This window comes from Perca fluviatilis, chromosome 11 (genome assembly GCF_010015445.1).
Source record: "Perca fluviatilis chromosome 11, GENO_Pfluv_1.0, whole genome shotgun sequence".
Classification (NCBI taxonomy): Eukaryota; Metazoa; Chordata; class Actinopteri; order Perciformes; family Percidae; genus Perca; species Perca fluviatilis.
In genome coordinates, this window is record NC_053122.1 from 16,751,599 (window position 1) to 16,773,468 (window position 21,870).

The 21,870-nt window shown below is 42.3% G+C and overlaps 2 protein-coding genes across 28 annotated transcripts in view; both read right to left on the bottom strand.

The window, feature by feature from the left end:
- Positions 1-394: 394 nt before the first annotated feature.
- On the bottom strand, positions 395-3,168 carry LOC120568957 (zinc finger and BTB domain-containing protein 14-like). The gene is made up of 2 exons (XM_039816723.1): positions 3,041-3,168; positions 395-2,413 (listed from the first exon to the last, which is right to left on the bottom strand). The coding sequence occupies exon 2, from the start codon at positions 2,388-2,390 to the stop codon at positions 1,218-1,220; it is 1,173 nt and encodes a 390-aa protein (XP_039672657.1). The 5' UTR covers positions 2,391-2,413; positions 3,041-3,168; the 3' UTR covers positions 395-1,217.
- Positions 3,169-4,732: 1,564 nt separating this feature from the next.
- Positions 4,733-21,870, bottom strand: part of epb41l3b (erythrocyte membrane protein band 4.1-like 3b) — a 55,588-nt gene continuing 38,450 nt past the window's right edge. For 5 of the 27 annotated variants that reach the window (XM_039814995.1, XM_039814986.1, XM_039814985.1 and 2 more), the window contains 15 exons: positions 20,658-20,863; positions 19,591-20,175; positions 18,208-18,261; positions 17,023-17,058; positions 16,477-16,542; positions 15,576-15,761; positions 14,859-14,921; positions 13,520-14,248; positions 12,675-12,707; positions 12,344-12,421; positions 10,665-10,748; positions 10,100-10,198; positions 9,694-9,774; positions 9,248-9,363; positions 4,733-5,737 (listed from right to left, as the gene is read on the bottom strand). In XM_039814995.1, coding sequence (XP_039670929.1) covers positions 9,253-9,363; positions 9,694-9,774; positions 10,100-10,198; positions 10,665-10,748; positions 12,344-12,421; positions 12,675-12,707; positions 13,520-14,248; positions 14,859-14,921; positions 15,576-15,761; positions 16,477-16,542; positions 17,023-17,058; positions 18,208-18,261; positions 19,591-20,175; positions 20,658-20,863 — 2,411 coding nt within the window. In that variant the 3' untranslated portion in view covers positions 4,733-5,737; positions 9,248-9,252. Of the gene's footprint in view, positions 5,738-5,977; positions 6,030-9,247; positions 9,364-9,693; positions 9,775-10,099; positions 10,199-10,664; positions 10,749-12,343; positions 12,422-12,674; positions 12,708-13,519; positions 14,249-14,858; positions 14,922-15,575; positions 15,762-16,476; positions 16,543-17,022; positions 17,059-18,207; positions 18,262-19,590; positions 20,176-20,657; positions 20,864-21,870 lie in introns of all 27 variants that reach the window. The other 22 variants (XM_039815000.1, XM_039814998.1, XM_039814993.1 and 19 more) reach the window with 19 other exon arrangements.

Here is a 21,870-nt window from a genome sequence, read left to right on the forward strand (position 1 = left end):
TTTAGTTATGGTCTTATCCAACTGGACACACACATCACAGGTACTGTAGATAATTGTGAGCTTAAAAGGTGGGAAATTAAGGTCCAAAAACCTTTTCACTACAAACATAAACCAACTACCTCAACATTTGACCACTTTAACCAATGTGGCAACTGCAGAATACTTGTAATCTCCACAGAACACACCTGTTTTTTAATAAACTTCGGCTGTTGCTTGTATCATTCCACATTTTCAACATAACAGAGGAAATTGTAGGATCTGAAACCATGTTTTCAGGTGCTTTCAGGTTGTTTTGGGTGTGGCACAGATACTTCCACTGATAATAAGCGAGTCTCCAGGAAACAAATCCTGCTCACTGAGCTCTCAACAAAAAAACCAAACTTTGCAAAGACAATAAAACACAGCAAATGGTGTTTATTGTCAAAGTGTAGGAGTAGGACAATGTTATATGTGCATAATTCATTATTGTGTACTCTAATTGTGCAACAAACTAAGCTACAGTATATACAGACATCTATCATTAACAGTTGATAGCTGGATGACAGTTATACTGTATAACAGTAAATCTAGTTGGCCGGTTGCTTGGGCAGGACAGCCTTTAAAGACTATCCGTCAAATGCCCAAGACTTTGGTATCATCTGCATCAAATGCAAAATGGTGAATCTTACTTATTACAGTGTAATATCAATCAATACAACTAAACACATCCATTAAAAACATCCACATGAATATACTCAATGCAACAAATGTTATGCAGAAAAATCTCCCCCCCCCTCCCACCCCCCTCCTCCTCATTCTGTTTCTCTCTTTTATCTCCATAAAATTCAGTAAAGGTTAAACAAACATTTAAATGTTACATATCCCATAAAAGTAAAAGAGAATAATGTAATGAGAACCCTCAGTCTAGATAGCAACGATGCTTTTTGTGAAAAATATATGTAGAGTGAACTAAACATTTACATGATTTTACAGGTGGAAAGAAAACATCGTTTTGACATAACTCTTTAGAATAATAATAATAATAATACAGCCCCACAGTCTTATGAACATGCTGTGATCTCGTTACTCACTCCGATCATTGTCCATGTGATGTCAGGCCGCCAGCCTGTCACAGGGTTGTGTTGTGTCAGTGTGTATACATGTTTTTAAGTGACAACTGCTGTGGATGTATGTGCATCTGTATGTCAGTACGAGTGTGTTTTGGTGCGTTTGCAGGTTCAACAGTCCCCAGAGTTATGCGAATGTGGCCCGGTCTCCATTTTCCAGTCTCTCTGGTCGGTGGCCTCTGCCTGGCCGTGCTGGGAGGCCGCGGGAGACAGGGTCATCTGTCTGCGGGGGTTGCCACTGTGCATGGTGTTCCAGTGGCGCTTCAGATCCGACGCTTTGATGAAGGCTTTTTCGCAGGAGCCGCAGTTGAATGGCCGCTCGCCCCGGTGCTGCCGTTCGTGGTCTTTCAGGTGAGACTTGTGCTTGAAAGCCTTTTCGCAGATTTGGCAGCCGAAGGGCCGCTCGTTGCTGTGGACCCTCTCGTGCCTCTTCAGGTCGGGGCCCCTGATGAAGGCCTTGCCACACACGACGCAACGGTGAGGCTTGAAGCCGGAGTGGATTTTCAGGTGCTCCTTGAGGTGGGCGGCAGTGGTGAAGGCTTTGGGGCAGTGCTCACAGGCATAGGGCCGGTTGGCGGTAAGCAGCCGCTCCTTTTTGGCGTTGTGGTCCATGGGCTTGGCACCTGAGCTCTGGCAGGAGCCGTGGTCGCGGTGGCCGTACAGCAGGTACTCCAGCTTCATGTCGCTGGAGGAAGAGGAGCCCCAGCCGTGGCTGTGAGGATCTTTGCTCATGTTGGTGTTGTAGTTGTGCGGTTGAGACACGTGTGAGCCCCCGGGGCCCATACCATCCATCCCCTGATCATAGAAGCTGTTCTTCCTCACTTCCTCCATTGCCAACTCCTTCAGGATGGCGTCCTGAGCTCGCATCCCGTGGTCCCCAGGAGCCTGGTTCTCCCGGGTCTTCATGTTGGTCAGCTCACGTTTCTGGGTGCACAGGTTGTCCAGGAAGTTGATCCCCAGGATCTGGCCGGATGACATCATCATATTGATGTCCTTCTTCCTCACAGCGAGCCTGGCTGTGTACATGTAATTCAGCACCTCTTCAAAGATATCAGAGCGGATGAAGTCCAACTCCACGATGGAGTTGTCCTCGTCGCTCTGTTTCTTGAAAAGCTTTTTGAAGTAGTTGCTGCAGGCTGCCAGGACACAGCGGTGAGCCCTGAACTCTATGTTTTCCACCACCACCACCACATCACAGTGCTCACCTTCCATCCTCTGCTGGTTGAGCATCTTTAGAAAGGTGGCTTTGTGGTCATAGTCGATATATCTCAGTAAATCAGACATGTTGCACGTCAATTTAGAGCAACCTGCAGAGGAAAAACAGGAAAAAGTCAGATATTTTTGCTTTGCACAATAAATCGGGCATGTATAACCTGCAAAGCTGAGGGGTGGCGCTCTATTTGCATGCTTCTTATGATAATACATACAGGTTGCATATAGGAACAAACATGCACGCGCAATTATAAGAATAACTTCCATTTGATTACAGATGACCGCCAAAAATGCAGGAGTTAACAAAAGTAGCTAAAATCAACCATGCATAATTTTTGAAAAAAAAAAAAAAAAAAAACCCACACACGACAGGCCCGACAGCAATAAAAGCCGCAGTAACGCTAATACAATTATACATAGCCTACACGCTAACAAACAAAAAAACAAATACACTTTCTTAACTTAAGTAATGCAATTTAGCCGCTTTGTTCGCGTGACAATCGCGTTGCGTGCAGATAGGATAACCTGACTATTTCACATTTCACTGCGCCCAGCCATTTTGGTCAGCAAGCCTCCATTGACATGTTTCTGGTGTCTTTAAAGCAGTTCCCAAACAGCGGGGAACACGGCAACGAACAGGCGAACACACGGCGGGCAAAAAACCGCCGTGTGTTTTCCTGTGCCGTCCGAAGCAACAAAGAGAAAATAAGAAATCTTAATACCCGAAGCCCTGAACGCGATCCCTGTGTTGTCACGCAAGGCAGTCGACGACGATCCAGAGCTGTCGTTTTTCCTCTTCCTCCTCTTGTTGTTACTGTTGGTCTCACAGGAAGCGGCGCGTTGATCTGCCGCCACCTACAGCACCGGAGCGGGTACTCCACAAAGATCGCCTATGTTCGAGAAGACGACTCACTCCGCGCGGCTCTGTCCGAGCACTGAATATCTCCCTCAATAACAGCTTTGTCAGGGTCTCTCACGTATTTGAAATCGAAAAACTGATATGCAATCTGATTTACGGGACACAATTTAAACAGAAAAATGGCACTATTTACTGTTAAAAGTTAAAAACGTAGCTAATGTGGGTTGTGGTACAATAAGATTTGATTGACAGTGGTCTGGCAACACGATCACAGGTTTGATCCTTGAACTTTTTGCCATATACTCATACACTGATGTAGCCTACAAACTGGACTACTGCATTTTTATGATCTAGCCTAATTTGAATGATTTAATTATGAGCTTGTTCTGTCATTGCATGTAGGCCTATAAATAGGCTGTTACAGTTAGGCCTCTTAAGGGACATCTAATTGCAAATGTCACTTGTCCATCTGTCCTTTTTTATTTATTTTTATTTTTAAATAGCTTTCTAAATAGCATGATCATGCATCTGTATAACTGTTATAAAATGTCCAAAGGTCCATCTACAAAATAAAATAAGACAATTATTGTAAAACATATGTTTAAAGCAAAAGAAAATGTTCTTTGAATTTATCAGATCAATACAGTTGGGCTCCATTTAGTCACACACTGCTGAGTAGCCTAAATAAAAAGGGTTTAAGACATACTGTAGAACTGCAAATCGAAAAAGATCAACTGGCCCTCCTTTTTGTGTCTCCCTCGCACCCAGCAACAGAAGCCGAGTGAGAGCTCTTACCTTTTGTTTCTCTCTGGCTGACGCGCACGTACACAGCGTGCGGAGCTTTAAACGCTCGTGTGAGTTCAACATAATTACCTATAGCTGTAAAAACCCTGTCTTAATTACCCCGAGGGCGCTTCTTTAAACAGGACAATTGAGTGTTTCGAGCATTTGGTTTAATGAACAATGAACGATCGACTAAAACTTCAAAACAAATTCAACCCCCTTCCATTAATGTAGGCCTATTTATTTTTCAAACTAATGTTTAAGATTGAAAAATTATTTTAATAATCACGTTCTCCATCAGGTTATTTCAGTAGGCCTACCTGAGGTTATGAAATCTATTTTGGCTCTCATAGCTCAGGTTGCGTAACCCTGAACAGATATATTTTAACTATGTAGGCTATGACAAATGAATAAAAAAAAAATTAAAAAAAATCCGAATTTAGAAAAAGAAACGACATGGCAACCTCCCAGTTTATAAATTAGGCAAATTTAATATTTTAATTCGAACTATTAAAGGGCTCAGTATCACATAGCTGGATACATCATTTGGATGTTATTGCGATATGATCTCATGGGCTCACTAGTGTCTAATTTTATTGAGCACAACCACAGTTTAGGCCCTTATCTGAATTATCACTCACGTTTTTACACCGACTCAACAGCTCAGTGTTAAAAGATATCAATTCTCAATCAATGGGTCTAATGGTGACAAGTTCCAGTACTGTGGTCAACATTTTATTCATTTGAGAAGAAAACAGCAAATAAAAACAAATGCATTTGCCACTTTTATTTCACCAGTTTGAGGAAAACATGGCTGTACACGGACAATACTCGGTTATTCAGATACAGTTGAACAGATGAGGGAGGCATACAGTTGACATGTCTTGGGTGGGAAGGTGGGGTGTTTTGACAGATCTCTCTTGGCTAAATTGGGCAGAGCTCGGCAGTCTGAGCCCTTTGCATCACAGTCGCACAAACCTGGGACTTGTGCTGCAGCCGACCATCTACCCTGGGGAACATTCAAAGCCTACACAGGCACATAAAAATCTATTTCTTGCACAGAAATCTTGATTCCTTGGCATTTGCCAAAACAGACCTTCTGGGTGGAATCAATTGATGAGGAAACTATAAAATACTGAAATGATCATAAAAAAGGGAAATGCAATTCGAGTGGACGTGACAAAAATCAACTGTGAAAGATACATTTCTATTATCCTAGGAAAGCTTTGATTTGTACAGAACTGCGCTGTAGTGATTTCTGTGGTGGCAGACCTGACGGAAATTCATCGGCTTGTTGGAGTGAGTGAGGCAATGCTGCAAATGAGGTTGGCACTTCTACAGCAAGGTTAAATAGTGTATGCTTCCTAAACATATACAGCCTACAGCGATTTAAGTTTCTGGAGTGATGGCTTTGTTTCATAAATAAAACGTTGCTACAATAATTATTCTCAATAATCATAAAAATGCATCAAAGTCATAAGGCAGTGAAAGCAAACCGTTTGCTTGCTGCACACAGGGATTCGGCGTGCAGGTGGATGGAGAACCATTTTTAAAATCGTACAGTTTTCAGTATAATCTTGCCATTTGTTTGATAATGCAACATTGCGTCCTTCTCATGCAAGATGCATTTATTTATTTTGCAGGTAATGGTTGCGACTAGCTGCAGCATTTGGAGAGTAGGAGCCTTTCTAAACTTCTGAGAGTCCCGGAGTAATATGTGGTGTTCTGGATGTTGGATTCTAGGTGGTTGAACAGAAAACAGCCCTCAGTGTTACTCCTGGAAGAACAGAGGAAACGGCAGTTAGTACATCCTGCATATTCAATCACATATGAACCTTTAGCGCCACTGTGCACCCTGCCAAAGACCGAAAATGAGCCTGATAAAAGGTTATGGCAGTTACCACCAAGAATGCCCACCCAACATAGATACACACAGGCGTCTTGGGTACTTTCTGGCTATAACTAACTTATACAACTTATATAACAAAGGTCCCAATGGCTCAACTTTTATACTCGCCATTTTGAGTATGACCACAAGCAATGTGTCACTGAGGCTGGTGGTGTCACAGCTGAGGAACAAACACAGAAAACCATCACTCTCTTATCTGTAATGATGCGGTTAGAATTTTTATATTAGTCCATTCAATTTATAACATGTCACACAACTATCCTCCAGTACCCCATGCTTTTTAAAAACACACAACAAATCTGCTATCTGGTCTTCATCATAGAGAAGGGAGGGGGTTGAGATATTGCTCCTTAAGACAAGAGGCATTCTGGATTTCTAAAGCAGCACTTTAAGCAAAATTACAGGATTTGTTTGAGAACCATGAGCTATTTAGTTCATGGGATGGATGTGTTAAGTTGAAACAGATGCACTTTGAGATTAGTTAGTTATTCATAAATGCTAATTGATACAAAGAATTATAATATACTGAATGTGACTGAAAAAATAAATGTGTTGCCTTATATTAAAAAAACCCCTGATATTTAGGGCCTTTCCTTCAGACTGACCAAACAGCTGGAGAAATACAGTGCTGAGTGGGGGAATTACATTTCCTTTATCAAAGGTCCCTAACACAACTGTACAACATTTCGGCTCCATTCCTCATTATATTGAAAAGTGATATGTGACACTTAACTATCTACACATCTGCCAAAGTATAGTTATGTATGTATGTATGTATGTATGTATGTATGTATGTATGTATGTATGTATGTATGTATGTATGTATGTATGTATGTATGTATGTATGTATGTATGTATGTATGTATGTATGAGTAATGCATGTCTTTTTAATTACTTAGTTATTGTCTACTGTTCATTTTCTTCTTCCATCTGTCAGATTTGTTTGTCAATATAATTTTATATCATTGTCCAATCTGTGCATCTTGTCTTGGTTTTCCTATAGCCTTGTGTTAATGGATATTTGTCATGTCTTTTCTTCCTGTTAAAAAACAATAAAAACTACTGATTACAACACCCCGCCCTTCACCTGATATTTAACATTTTTACCCAAAGATAGTATTTATTTATATATATATATATATATATATATATATATATATATATATATATATATATATATATATATATATATATATATATATATATATATATATATAATATTCTGAAAAGATGATTGTGATATGATATGTTCTTTATTAATGGTCATTTATATTTCAGACTAAAAGTAATTTTTAAAGACGGGGATGTTGTGAATGAAGTTCTATATAGTATACATGGTATTTATGCTGATTATTAGTAACAGTATGAGGAAACCACCAGCCTGATGAAGACCAGATGACCGGTGACTTTGGTAAAAAAAAAAAAAAAAAGAAGAAGTGGTGAGCTGGTGATGAGTTTTAATTTTGAAGGATTTGAACTGGAGCTCAGTGTGTGTGTGTTTTCAAAGTAAGACCTTGTTCAATTCTAACTGTGTACAATGCTACTCTAAATATTTCCGACACTGTTTAGTCCCAACACTCTGTGTGTATCTACAGTGGTAAGAGACAAGCGTCCAAAAGACCAGAGAAAAAACATTTAGTAACATGTTAATACACACACACACACACACACACACAACACACACACAGACACACACACACACACACACACACACACACACACACACACACAGACACACAGACACACAGACACACAGACACACACACACACACGGCTGAGGGCAAGGCAGCAGAAACAAAGCCAAGCATTCCCATCTGGTGAGTCACGCCAGTAGACATGCACGCCTTGGGATGGATACAGTTAAAAGCTAGCGGAATAACAAGCTTCAGAGCCAAAATGTGAATTAGAATGAACTGGACAATTCCAGATTCTAAATGCTTGAGAGAGAAGTTGGAGGGGTTTAATTACGGCATGCTGTGGGTGCAATAGAATGAGAGGTTCCCTCAAGCAGCTCCACACCTGAAATAATCCTCACAATACTACCAGCGGACAAGTTGGAACACAAATGGCTGCATTTATGAAGTTTGCAGAAACACTGCCACAAGTAACTGATGACCTATTTATTCCCCCCCCCACACAGAAAGGAAGATTTAACTGAAAGGGGCAGTGTGCCACATATTGTTTTAAACACTAGGGTCCTAGAGACACGGTTTCAAGATGTCAGGGATTCACCTCACGCGTGAACATCTCTCCCTATAAAGACTGCGTAGATAGGCTGCCGTGAAGTGCAAAACTATTCTTCTTTTTTTGATGTATTAACGAGTAAATGATACTTATACTAACATTGTTGGATAACAGCCAATGTAAACTTAATTTATTGACCTTTTATTTGCAGAATATTATATTATAATATATATGACTACATTCTAGTGTACATGTGTACACATGAGCATTGTTTTTATGCAAACCAACATAAATGAATGTTTTACTGCATTAAAATTCCTTTTATGCTCATAGTTTTTGTAACTAATAGGTAATATTTGGAAATATAAGGAGGGTTAACGCATAGGAGTTGTCTTGTAGAAACAGACTAAAGCACGTCTGTGTTCACCTCCGATCAGATTTCAGGCGATACGGGTTTGTTTGCAGATACAGACGGAGTGCTTTGAGAAGCAGAAGCCGGTTCAGCCGGTATTTAATCGCTCATCACTACCCCTTTGTGAAGCGCCACAATTTAGACAAAACAACATATACTCAATGTTTTTACAGAATAGTGCACGACATGCAGGTAACAGCCTGTTAACTTGTTTTTCTGTACTAAAAAAAAAAATATATATATATATATATATATATATATATGTTTTCCACATTTTCTTATTTAGGAAGCAGTATTCATGTTTTGGTTAATTTGCTTTTAGATTTTTTTTAAAATGAAAACCCAATTGTCTATACAAGGAGGTCTGCGTTACGCGTTCAGTACACACTTTCATTAAAAAAAAATAAAATAAAGGAATTGTGTTTCTGTCCAGCAGGGGGGTGGGGGTGGAGGGAGACTGTTGCAGTCGAATTACAAGAGATCGCATGAGACTGCCAGGAGCGTTACAGTGAAGGTTTTTAAGCCTTGTCATTACGAGTTGAGACTATAATATCCGGTCTGCGTGCACACACACGCACATCTGCTGACCTTTTCCCTGCAGGGGGAGCGGAGCTGAAATGACAACAGCATGATGCATTAGCTGTAAGTGCTACAGAAGCAGGGCTGTCTGTACCGGTGAGAAGAAGTGCTGATGGGAAAAGCAGCATGCCCAAAAATGGAGACCAGTTAACTAGACTAAAACGGACAGGGCTGGGACCAGGACTGGGACCTTGTTGTCTTACCTGGGTCAGTCCTCCCCATCCTCTGGCGTGATCTCTGTCTCTTTATGTACCACTACTTTGGTCACTGACATGTCAGGATGCTGTTCTTTAGCCTCCTTTATGGCCTGAGCCAGAGCCTATATACAGGAGTGCAGTGCCAGGAGGGAACACCAGGGGGAGACAGAAAATGGGGAAGGCGGGGAGGGAGTGGGGATGTTTGATTGTGAGTCAATATGCCAACAGGGAAGCCAAGTTTAGTTACATTTGTCATACATTTTTTTTTTTTTTTATGTATTTTTTATTTTGCTGTACTATGCTCGCAAAGTACAAGATAAGGTCTTGAGAGGTCACTAGCATTTTACTTTTTAAAAGTTCATTGCTCAAATCCATTCATTAACTTTACAGACAAAAGAAAACTACTGAGGATAGTGGAGAATAAATGAGAAACGGTATAGAAACTCAGAGACCTGATCATGGTCGATGTCTGTATCTCCTGTGATGACGATCCTTTTCTCAATTCTCGTCTCTGATATTCCTCCTTTGACCGTCTAAGAACAGAGAGAGGACTTTAAAATCAACGCAAACACAAAAAGATATGGCAACAAATATCCTCTTAAAGCGACGTTTTTAAGTTTTATCACACTATATGTTTTTTTTTATTGATTTAAAAAGTACCCTTTTCTTTTCAGTCTACGTAAATCCTGGGAGGGGACTTTTATCATGTGGACGCGCCGACAGTTTTGTTGTCATTTCTTAAAATTCCTCACGTGGGCGGCAGAAACTAGAAATGCTAAAGCAGACATGCAAAGGCTGCAGCCGTGTTTGAGGCCTCAAGTGCCGAGAGACCAAAAGGGACAATAGATGAACCATGACCTTTGTGATGTGTGTGGTTGTCGTGGTGCTGGAGGTTTCCGAGGTGATGGTCTGAGCACTCAGCAACACCCCGGGGTCTACGTCTCCATTAGTGTCAACCTGGGGATAAGCAAAACCCTCCATTTTGAAATTGCATTTTATATTTGTAAAGTAAAGAAAAACTACAATGGCTTTATTTAATTGGATGCTAAAAGCGACAAAAATGTTCACCAGCTAGTCGTTAACTTCGTCCGTCATCTGGTGATGGCCAGGTCGATATTTATATAATATTATGTACCATCTGCTCAGCATGAAACGGAAGAAAAATAAAAGTTAGCAACTAACTGGTGAAGATTTTGCCAGACAAATCCCTCAGGAGGTAGCGGAGAGAGCAAAACAGCTATACAGATGTGTAAATATTGAACCTCACATTCATCAGCTGGACTAAAAAAAAAAATAAAAATAAAAACTCTGAAAGAATGCCAATAAAGCTCTATATCCACAGTGTGTATACAGTAATTAACGCTGATAATCTCTCTTAAATTGGTGCAGGATGTAAAATGGAGGTAATGTCAATTGTTGTTACCTCTGCAGACTCATAAGTGATCGTTTTTGTCTCTGTGTGGACTACAGGCACCTCTTTGGCTCCCACCTCCATCGCGTCAAGACTCTAATGGACAAAAAGGAAAAATGGGCACAAAATAAATGCACGCAGAGGGAGTACAGCAGTACCAAAACCATATGTGCTCTAATTCAATTATCTGTCGTGTTAGGAACAAATTGCTGTAGGTGTTCACTGTTAAAGGCCTTTGTTCTTAAAATAGCTCCACACAGTTGTACATAAAATTCAATTGACACAAATAAATGCCGCATGTTAATAAACTAAGCCAAAGGCTGTGATTGAGGGGCTTACATCTCTAAAACGAGCATGCAGTCACACATTGGAGTCTAGTGATGGAGTGGATACTGCAGAATGCAAATCACAAGGTTTCGATCAAGTTTGTGGCCACAAAACGTTAAAAAGGTCCCCTTGATCTGCTCAGCAACAAACCGTGACGTTAGGCTCATATCCATGCTTTTTGTGGAGTTTTGCCCTTGATTATTAGTGGCAGATTGTGTCGGCAGGAGGGGAGGGTGGAGGGGAGGTTACAGGGCCCAAGGCTGAGGCCAGCGCAGCTGATGTAGGGTTACCTCCGACTGAGACGCGGCTGGAGGCGGGGGGGCAAGCAGGGCGTCCGAAGTAAGGGGTTCAGTCAGAGTCACTTGGTGTGGGCTAAACTTCTGGTCTTGTTCCTTGATCGCTTCTTTTTTCAGCACTTCAGCTTTGTCCATTTCTTCTTCTGTCACTTCTTCTGATGCCACATCATCTTCTGAAGCCTTTTCGTCATCACAGTCATCTGCCAGTTTCAAATTCTGCTCTTCCTCATCAAACTCCTGGTCCAGCTCTTCCTTCTTCCCATCTGTCTCTTCCTCCTCTGTTCTCTCCATTTCTTTGTTTGAGCTGTCCATCTGTGCATAGTAGCATTCAGAGGGCAAAAGTTTCAAGATGTCTGAAAAGCTCCGTTGTCCTTCACCCTCTGCATGTGAACACTCATCTATCTCTTCATCCACCTCCTCAATACCATTTTCTAACTCTGTGGGGAACTCTTGTGCCACAAAATACTGCACTTCTTTGGAGAACTGGACTCTCTTGCTATCTACTTCTGTGTGCTTTCTCTCCCCTGCGTTTTTACAATCGGCTAGATCAACTTCCGAAGCCTGCAAACAACTCTCTGCTGCTTCCCCTTTGTTGTGTTCCTCCTCCGTTGAAGGCAGCTTCTCTTCCTTTTTACAATCTCTGATGTAGGCATGAGCAACAGTCAATCTGAAACCATCGTTTTTGTGTTGTGACATCAACGCCATCCCCTTCACACCGGCATCCTCTCCCTTCTCATCTATTACTTCCTCATTTCCTTTTTCTGCTGCCAAGGTCAGCACTGCAGACCCCAGCGAAGTGCTAGTGCCAGACAGGCGCTCATCTGACCCTGAATGGGTTGCTACTGGCTGTTTTTCTGCTACCAGCTTTACAGACGCACACGCTTGAAGTTGCTCTAAAGATGGTGCATTGCCGGGAATACCAGATGTTGCTGGTGGATTTTCTAAAGTATTGCCACCAATATCCTCTTGTAACACAACTACATAATCTGCTGACATCGTTCTGACTGTGAGCTCAGCTGCAGTGTGCACTGGCTCGGCCTTTGCAGCCTCTGTGGTTTGGATATTCACCGTTGGCCCTGTCGACTCCACTGGTGCTGCCTCTGTCTCCGTGGCAACAACCGCCTTCTCCTCCGGTTCAGCTGATGCCTGTGAATGAGAAATTGTACCATTAGATGATGTTTTTGCTTCACCATGACAAAAAAAAATAAAAAATCCACTCAGCAGAGGGCGGCTTCACATCACACCTGATAGAGAGAAATGGTTATGTGGGTTACACATTTTCAGACTACAAGAGGCATATTTTTTTTGTAAGACAATTAAGGTTTTAGTTAAATGAAGATTGAAGTGTTTTTCTTTTGTTTGTTTTTTAAATCTGTGAGGACCAGAGAGGAGTGGTCACCTTTTCAGAGGAGGAAACCCATCCCAGCGTAGACTGATAGGACAGAGGGATGGACGGACACAAGAAAGAGAGAAAGGACAAGAGAGGAAAGTCAAAAGTCACAGTGAACACCAGATAAAGAGCAAAGGGAGACGGGGCGGAAAAATAAAAGGTTGAAAAAGTAAATATTGTATGGAATACCATTTTGTAGCTCATTAAATCCACTGAACCTAAAGCCTTAAAACGAAAATCCGGTTTTGGGATCACTGAATCCACCAGCAGCAAATTTCCACTAATCTCCTTTTGAAAAACTAACTTCAGAAGGGTGAAAATCTCTTTTCAGGTAGAACCATACAATTCTTTTCCTGACTTGTTACGGAGGCAGAGGGGGATTTTGGAGGATGAGGTGGGGAAAGCTGCAGCGGTGGCACTGAGCCAGGGCTATGAAGTCACTGCTTTCAGGGAACTGATAACAGAGCTGAAAGAAAGGAATGGTGCAGCAGAGCAAAACGGTAGAAAACAAACAGGAGCTAGCCAGAGCTCCCATTTCTTTCCTTATCAGCCGCGGGAGCCAGCTGCTAAGGCAAGGTGAGCTGTCGTAGCTGTCAACAAACTCAAAAACAAACCCAAAACAGTTGTATCAAAAAAGAAGCAGCGGGTTTAATTGCAACAGAAAACTGCGGTTTGGCAAGTGTGAGAGTAAACGCTGGGTGTTAAGGGACTGGTAGCCATGCAGAGCGTTTGGTTACACTGTTGTTAGACTGGCTGCTTGGAGGGAAGGCAATGGGGTAGGCTTGTGGGAGTTGGTGAAGATATGGAGGGAGACAGCCAAAACCGGATTGTTGCTTTTAGTTTTCATACAGTACCACTGATAAGGATGCAGATGAAGATTCAGAAACTGTAATCTGAGTCAGGCTGGACTTTGACTTCTCCGTTTGGACCTCTTCGACGAAGGTGAAGATTTCTGCTTTCTGCTGCATGGCATCAAAAGTCTTCATCTCTTTTACTTGCTTTCTCGACACACCGATGACTTCTGAAGCGCCGGTCTTCACCTCCTCAGATATCCACGATGCCATGGCCTTTTTAGGCGAGCCAGAACCTTTAATCTGAGTCATGTCATCAGTTTTTATCTCCATCGTTGGACTCTGTGTCTTGACTACTGTGGTTTTGGCTTCTAAAACAACAGATGTGTCTTCTTTGATATATTCTCTCTCTTTAGAGGACAGCATTTCATTCTCCCCAGCTTCGGCCTCTCCAGGGACAACAGGCGCCTCTTCTTCATCCGCAGCACTTGTCTCTTTGCCCTCGGTGTCTACTTGATCCTCCGCCTCCTTCAAGATAATGAGCGTCCCTTTCTTGTCACTGATGGCCTGGGACACTTCCTGTCTGACAGCTCCGGGGCTGACCTTCATCTCTGCCCTCTCCGACACCTCCTCTTGGGAGTCGGGGGTTTTCTCGTCCACCTCCCTGAGGGTCCCGTCCATGAAGACGTCGTCGTCCATTGTGGTTGACAGACTAATCCCGTGTGGCCCCGAGGAGGTGGCCAAATCTGTTGCAATACTATCCACCACATATTTGACCAGATATCCTGCCGCCTGGGGAGACACTCGGCTTATTGGAAATGGATCGTTCAAGTTAAAAGACAGAGGGCATCACAAAGCCAAGACGGAGAGAATAAGCTCAAGAGACCATTTATCTAGAAATGACACATAGACAGACTGAGCACCATAAATACTTGGACAAAAATGCACCGTTTAGATGTAGCTTTTAAGCTAGTTTCTCTGCACATATAAGGTTGTATTAGATCTTATAGAACTATGGAAATAAGTGAAAAGTAATTTGCATTTAATTTCTCAGGTACAGTTCCTTTTATGGACTGTCTTTATTTTTGTCCCCTCCTCTGACCGAATTAATTTCCTCTTTTGGATAATTGATTGATTCATATCCGCTACAGATTTAAAAAAAAAAAAAGTGTTCTTTTCAACAAAAGGAAATTTCAAACTTCAATTCAAATGTAAAGAGATAATAAAAAGGGCAGATAAATAAAATAAAGTGGAGACTGTACATGTTAAGAAGTAAGAGCCAAAATACAAACTGTGCCAGTGTCTAGATGTATAGAGCTAGGTAGAAACAAAAGGAGAAAACAACACCACACTCACAGACACAAGGGGTTTTACATGTGAAAACAAAGTGGAAGGAGTTTACCTCCGTGGCTTTAGGTTCCACCTCCTCTTTAGTCCCTTCTCCTGCAGGCTGCTCATCTTGAGTCTAAAGAAAGAAAGAAATGCATAAATAAATATAAAGGCCACACACACAGATCGAGACAAAGAAAGGACATGTTCAAATGGACAGGATCCACATCCCAAAGCCCTTCCAGTGAATCAGCTTCTTTTCATTTCAGTCAGACACGTTTGATGTCAGTGATTAGTCTTCAGAGACTTTAATTAGTGAGCTCATCTGACTATGTTCAGAGTAAAGGAGGAACTGATAAAACTGCTCCTACCTCGAGCACATAATGTCACTGAGCACAACAATCTTATAACGGATTAATGACTGCACCATCCATTACCGAGACAAATTAAAATGTTAATCAGCTGATGATATAGTAAAGACATGAGGTGAGAGCGACAAAGAGAGACACATTTTTTCTGCACGCTTACTTTGAGATAGATACATTTACTCCATCAAGGTGCTTCTTTATGCACTAGAGCCATTTGGAATATACAATGTATTGCACCAGACTCAATTTGATGTAGAAAATATGTCTCTAGCCCCGATATGATTATTGAATTTACTGCACTATGATCCATTACGCAAACACTCTTGAGATCGCTGTCTTTGTTTGTGCAACAATCTCCTCGATGATGTCATGCTTCACACACACACACGCCGTCATTCAGTCTGCTGAGGACTGCAGCTTACATCCTGCGGCTCCAGCGGCACTATCATTGGTGCTTCGTCTGCTCTGGGTGAGTGCGCAGGGGACGAGGACAGTCTCTTCTCCCATTCGGTCAGGCCCGGCGCGCTGTCGCCTGTCTCCAGGAAGGAGCGCTTCAGTTCGCTGATGTTGGTCTGGTGCTTGACCATCTCTTCCGGAGGCGAGGTGTCCTGCAGTAGCCGGTCAATCATGATACAAGGAGATGAGGCCAGGAGCAGCGACGAGGGAACGACGGCCATGCTTTATGTATGCAACGGTAGCTTGCATATCCAATAAATTACCACAAAAAACGTTGAGAAGCATAAAAATGCAGTTCTGAAAAGGTCTGGAATAAACCAATGCAGACTGGGATCGACTGCATTATAAGCTTCATTATTTACGTTGTTTGTATTGTTTACAGGCCTGCGTAGGAGGCTGTGCAGGCTACCTGTGCAACAGCTCGCACAAACAGCAACATAATGACAAAATGTCCACTCACATGGCAGCTGTTAACTAAGAGACTGGCAGCGTGTACTTAAATGCTAAGAGAGCATTTAGGACCAGCTTAATTGAAAATAAATGATTTCATGCAGAGATTCACAGATTTAGTTTTACAGGTTTCGTTAAGCACAACACTCCCAAATCTCGTAAGAAGTTAGGACCTCTACTATCACTGATTTATTTCCGTTTAATTTGTCTTGCTTTATTTCTGACTAAAAAATGATTTGGATGCTCACAGCAAAAAAATCTGTTAATACAAATGTAATCACTCCAATTCACACAGGCACACCAGAAAACAGAATCTACGCTACTGGTACGTTTAATTATTTGTTATCAGTTAGGATTCTTCATACAAAAAAAGGCACCTGCATGCATATTTCAACCATGCATGGTTTTCTTACCAACCTCTAGCATCAGATTACTATGCTTGATAAAAACGTTTTCCCCTTTTACTCGTCTTTTGAAACTATACTGTAAAGACAAGAGGGGAGAGGAATTGTCGTTAAAGGAGCTGCGTCATGTTAAATATAGACTCTTGTTATGAGATACTGGGAGCTTTGTGTTCTACGGTATGGCTGTAAACGACGTGATGGCATAAATCCACTCACTGTAAAAGCCACGGATTAAAAAAACTGAAATCTGACTCTTGGGTGCAGCAACAGGAAAAGAAATATGACTTCACCATTTACACAATAGCACTTGAAAATGAGCTGGAATGGAGTGTTTAGAAGCAGCGACAGCTTTGCAGCAGCAGTCTGTGAAGTGAATTCAGGCAAGAGCGAATGGTTGGCCTGGTGTGTGGTGGGATAGTGAGCATGTCAACAGAAGCTGCAGCAGGCAAGCCAAGGTGGAGAGACGGCACAAAGTGACTGATGTCTGAGCGGCTCAGTGCATCTGGTGGAGGGGGTGGTGTGATGCACTGAGCAGGGCCATGAAGCGAGCCCAGTGTACCTGAGTCCGCATCTCAGAGTCCTCATCTGCGTCCGACTGACGGCGAGCAAAGAGGGGAAGATAGAGTGTGAGACAAGGAGGAAATTGGTCATTAAAGAAGAAGAGGCACACAAGGGTGAAGCAGGTAAAGGGAAAGAGAAAATGAGCAACAGTGAGATAAGAGTAAGGGTAAGGATGGTGGTTGAATTAAAAAAGTAAAGAATATTGTGACGGAAATTGAGCATTCACTAAACCCCTGCACAATCATAAACTTAGCAACCGTAACTAGGCAGGCATGATGCCTGTCAAGCATTGAATTTCTCCACAGGTTGAAGAGGTGTGCACGGAGTTACAAGAAAAGCAAGCATGTAAGGAATGGATTAAACAATGTGTTTGTTTGCTATAACATACGCTTCAACCGTTAGGATGTACAGCTAATTAGCTTACCACCCAAGCCCTGGAGCACACCAGTAACTGGACTACATTAGTTTCTGGGGTGACAAGTTATGTAAAAAAATAAAATAAAAATAATAATAAAAAAAGGACTAGTACATCCACCACGTACTATTTCTGTATTGTGTGGAAGCCAGTTCTTGTTTTTATCACTTTAGTGTAACGTTAGCAGCTCTTTAAAAACTGTCAAAAGTGGCTAAACAGGTCAACTTATGCTAGAGTGTGATTTTACACTCCATTTATTACTCATAAGGATGCTGACTGTTTGCCTGAGACATGCAGCTTTAGGCGCAGTCCTTTAGCATGGCATTATGTATGTAGCCATCAACTGCATATTTAAGACCCCTTTTACAAGATGCTCACAAGAAAAATCGAAGCTTGACAGGTGTTGCAAAGTTAACTAAGGGGGGCGAGGTTTAGCGAACGGTCTACTCTACTGTATACAGAGAGCTGAAGTGAAAGAGCCAGGATGGGACGCCATGACTTTGGCTCCCTATTAAAAAAGGGAAAAGGTCAGTGGAAAAGCCATGTCAATACACACATAACATGTGTTTACAATACATTACAAAAGGAGAAAACTAATCAAGAAGTAAATGGGCATAATGAGATGCAAGCATGCATCGCGTGCAGAAATGTCTCCTAAATATTTCAATGGGCATTACATCTATGATTCAGCATCACTTCATTTCCCTGCGTCTCCATCTGTACGTTTTTGCATGCCTTAAATATGACAGCTTTCTTTGATGTACAAACCTCGGTGGCGGTCATCTCTCCGTCAAAGGCAAAGTCTGTTTGTTCGCTGTCAGTCTGCTTTCACAAACAGACCAAAACCGTTCCGAGTGGCAAGCAAGAAAACAACAAGAATCCAACTTGTAAACCCTTGAAAATGCATTTATCGTCAGAGATTCTTCATAACCACAAATGGAACAAATGGAAATGCACTGGTTGTTTCTGTAAGGTACACGTTAACAGACAACACTGCAGATAAGGTTAGGGAGAGAAAACCAGAAAGAAAAAAAGCAAATGAAAAGTAAGCAAGCAAAACAGACTCAGAGGAAGTTGAAACCTTTGGTCAGTCACTTTGACATTTAAGTGTATTGTTAAATTTGCTTTGGATTTGGACAGGGCTGGATCCTGGTATATTAGTAGGTAAAACGCTTTCTGTGTTGTTGCTGGTCAAACCTACTCCACTGGATTATAAAAATTTGATTCGACGAACAGTAACCTGACTTTCAGGCCCTCCCCCTCCTCTCCATGCATGTTGACACTAGGGGTGATCTGGATGCATTTAACTGTCACAGTCTCTCTGCAACACAACATGCATTACAGTACATTACATCTGTGATTCAAAAGGGTGTTGTCTGAGAGGGAAACACATCTTGGCACTCTGCAGTAAGCTGCTTTTAGCCCTTTTTAGCAGAGGTTTAATTTAAATCATTCATTTTAATTTGTGCTGCTTTACTTGACTCCGATATCAATGCAGAGAGACTGAGTGCATAGATAAATATGGAAGGGTTTCCATGCAGCTGGTGTTGATCTCATAGCAGTCCATTTCTATACAGTGAAGCCGTGAATGTAAATGATAAGACTGAGATGGGTTAGGCACATAGCTATGTCTTTAAATATAAGGCTTGGTGAAGGATTAGTGACTAAATGACAATAGGAGAGTTCTTCAAATCCTTATTATCTCTAATAAACACACTGGGTCAAATATATAATATATATAAAATATTGTTTATATTGCTGCATAGCGCTTCTGGACAAATGTTGTAAATGTGTTGAGAAGTCAAATTTCAGGCTGATGCGAGTAAACGTCCCCAATACTTGTGCCTAACCCTCTTGTTTAGGTGGTGTAAATGCAAGCCAATCAAATATGAAATGGGGAGACTTGCAGGTTCATCTCTGTGTGATGCTGATGAGGATGTAGTTCTATAGGATGAGGGTGTGACCGGGCAGAGATGAGGTTCTGAAAGTAGGAGAACTGACAGACACTGGGACAGACACTGTCTCCAGGTCGGCTCTGAACTGGTGAAACAGCAGAGCGAGATACAGGACAGGATAAGGGTGGTACGGTTATAGTGAGCTGTCAATCTAAGCCAGAGGCGGGTACTTGAACAAACAGACGTACGCACACACCTCCTCTTCCTCTGAACTGTCATGGTCATGGTAGCCCTGGGCTAAGGAGGCGGTCAGGGAGGCTGCCTTGGGCTCCAGGTAGCAGAGGCACAGCGCCAGGGGGAAGGAGAGGGTGAGGGCGTAGGGGACGGAGAAGGAGGTGGAGAGCAGGAAGAAGAAGATGAAGAGGAAGCAGGGGATGAGTGAAGGTGACTTAATGGGCAGGAAGTTCTGCGCGCACAGAGGGAGGAAGCGCATCTCTGACAGATCGGGGAAGGTGATGTAGCCGTCCTCGTCCAGGTAGGCGGACAGGTCGGGCAGGTGCAGGGAGAAGGAGAAGAGTGTGCCGCCGCGGCTCTTGCCCTGCTCCAGCCTTTGCTTGCGGGCCGAGAGCAGCAGCACCTGCTCGTCCAGCAGGGCGGCTTTGCGGTCGGCAAGGGCTTGCCGGCGGCGGCACCCAGCGCTGCTCTTGGCTGGACTGACTGACGAGGCCCGTTTACGCGCATTCTCCCTGCGCCTCCGCCGTACTTTAGTTGATGACACAGGAGATGAGGGGAGTGAGAGCTCAGAGCGGAGGGGGTCGGTTGTGTATACATGAGGGGAGCACTGATGTAGGGAAATGTCAACGAAGAGATGACGTGTGTGTGTAAATGGAGAGGAGCGAAGGGGAAAGGGGCAAATACGCATGAGCACACACACACAAACACACAAGTATAGTGTGGGGTCAAAGGAAGGACAAGAAAAGAAAAGCAAATTAGTAAAGCGCACACAAGATGAGAAGAAGCACTTTGGCCTAGTCTGCTGCAGTGGGTTAAGGTGAAATCAACTGGGAAATTCTCATCAGCCATTAATAAGTCTATTAAAAGAGAAAACTAAACTGAAATCTCAAAAAAAGGACTTAAGACAAAACTGCAGCAGCTTCTAAGAAACATCTGTTTCTTTGACAACCCTCGGCATATCTGTATACATTCATTCATCATCGCTCTCTTTAGATCAAATACAAAGACAACTCAAGCATCTAGAAAGTCCCTTTATCCAGATTAAATGCAGCTCTGACTGCACTGCACATCTGGTAGACAGCGGTTTACCTTTGCGTCTTGTCTGAGCGGTGTGGTGGCCATGGGTTCTGGTGTCTCTCCAGCATCCATCTGAGCATCTTCCTGCTCCGCCTTTTCTTCCTCTGCCTTCTTCTCTGTCGTTACCGTGGTGATGATGTCTCCCTTTGCGATGACTTTGGCCGCCCCGTCAGTGCCACTGTCCTTCATGAGAGTCTCATGGTTCTCCATAATTGGTGCTGAAGGACAAAAACGGATGTTACGGGCTGGAATTAGTGAAGTTCATTTGTTTTATTTTTTAAAAAAGATAATTTTTTTGGGGCTTTTCCCTTTATTATAGTAACAGTGGATAGACATGAAAGGGGGAGAGAGATGGGGGATGACACGCAGCAAAGGGCCGCAGGTCGGATTCGAAACCTGGGCCGCTGCAGGACTCAGCCAACATGGGGCGAACGCTCTTACTGGGGGGGATAGAGGCCGCCCCAAATCAGTGACGTTTATTGGACACCAATGGTCTGTTTTTAATTCCAAAAATATGAGCAGGGGCATAAAGAGTTTCATTTGCTCCCGCACATTGTTGTTATAATTTTTGTAAAAACTGTCACTGCACTGCAAAAGTGTGCTAAACATTTTATCTTTGCAAGGCACATTTTTCTTCCTTTTCAAAGAAATTAAAAAAGAAAACTTAAGAAAGTTCAGAAAAAACATGATAAACAATCATCTAAAATTAGGAACATCTGAAAAGGTGTGCAGCTAACACAAAGGAGCTTCTAAAAATAGCCCTGATCAAAATAAACTGGATAAATGAACACAAGTTCATGGTAGGGATTTCATGATATGATATTTTGATATCACGATTATAAATCAGGGAATTAAAAAGTGAACCAAAAAATGAAGATGATTATCTTAATTCATGTTTTAGAGAGATAGATTGAGAGAGAGAGAGAGAAAAAGAGAGAGGCCTAAAGTATACCTAATTTTAGAATATTGTTTAATATAGCTAATGAACTAAAATATTATTATCATCAACTATAGCTATAACTATAACTATAGCTTTTTAAAAATCAGCTATACGTTTAAATGGGGGAACTTACAATGTGGGCTACACAGACCGAGAGCGTGAATGACAGCCCCTCAGTTGGTCATATGATATCCCTGCAAGATTCCAAAAGTAAAGAGTAACACGTTGTGAACTACTCCCGGAGAGTTTTGGTCCACAAATGCTCCCACACTGCCAAATTAAGAC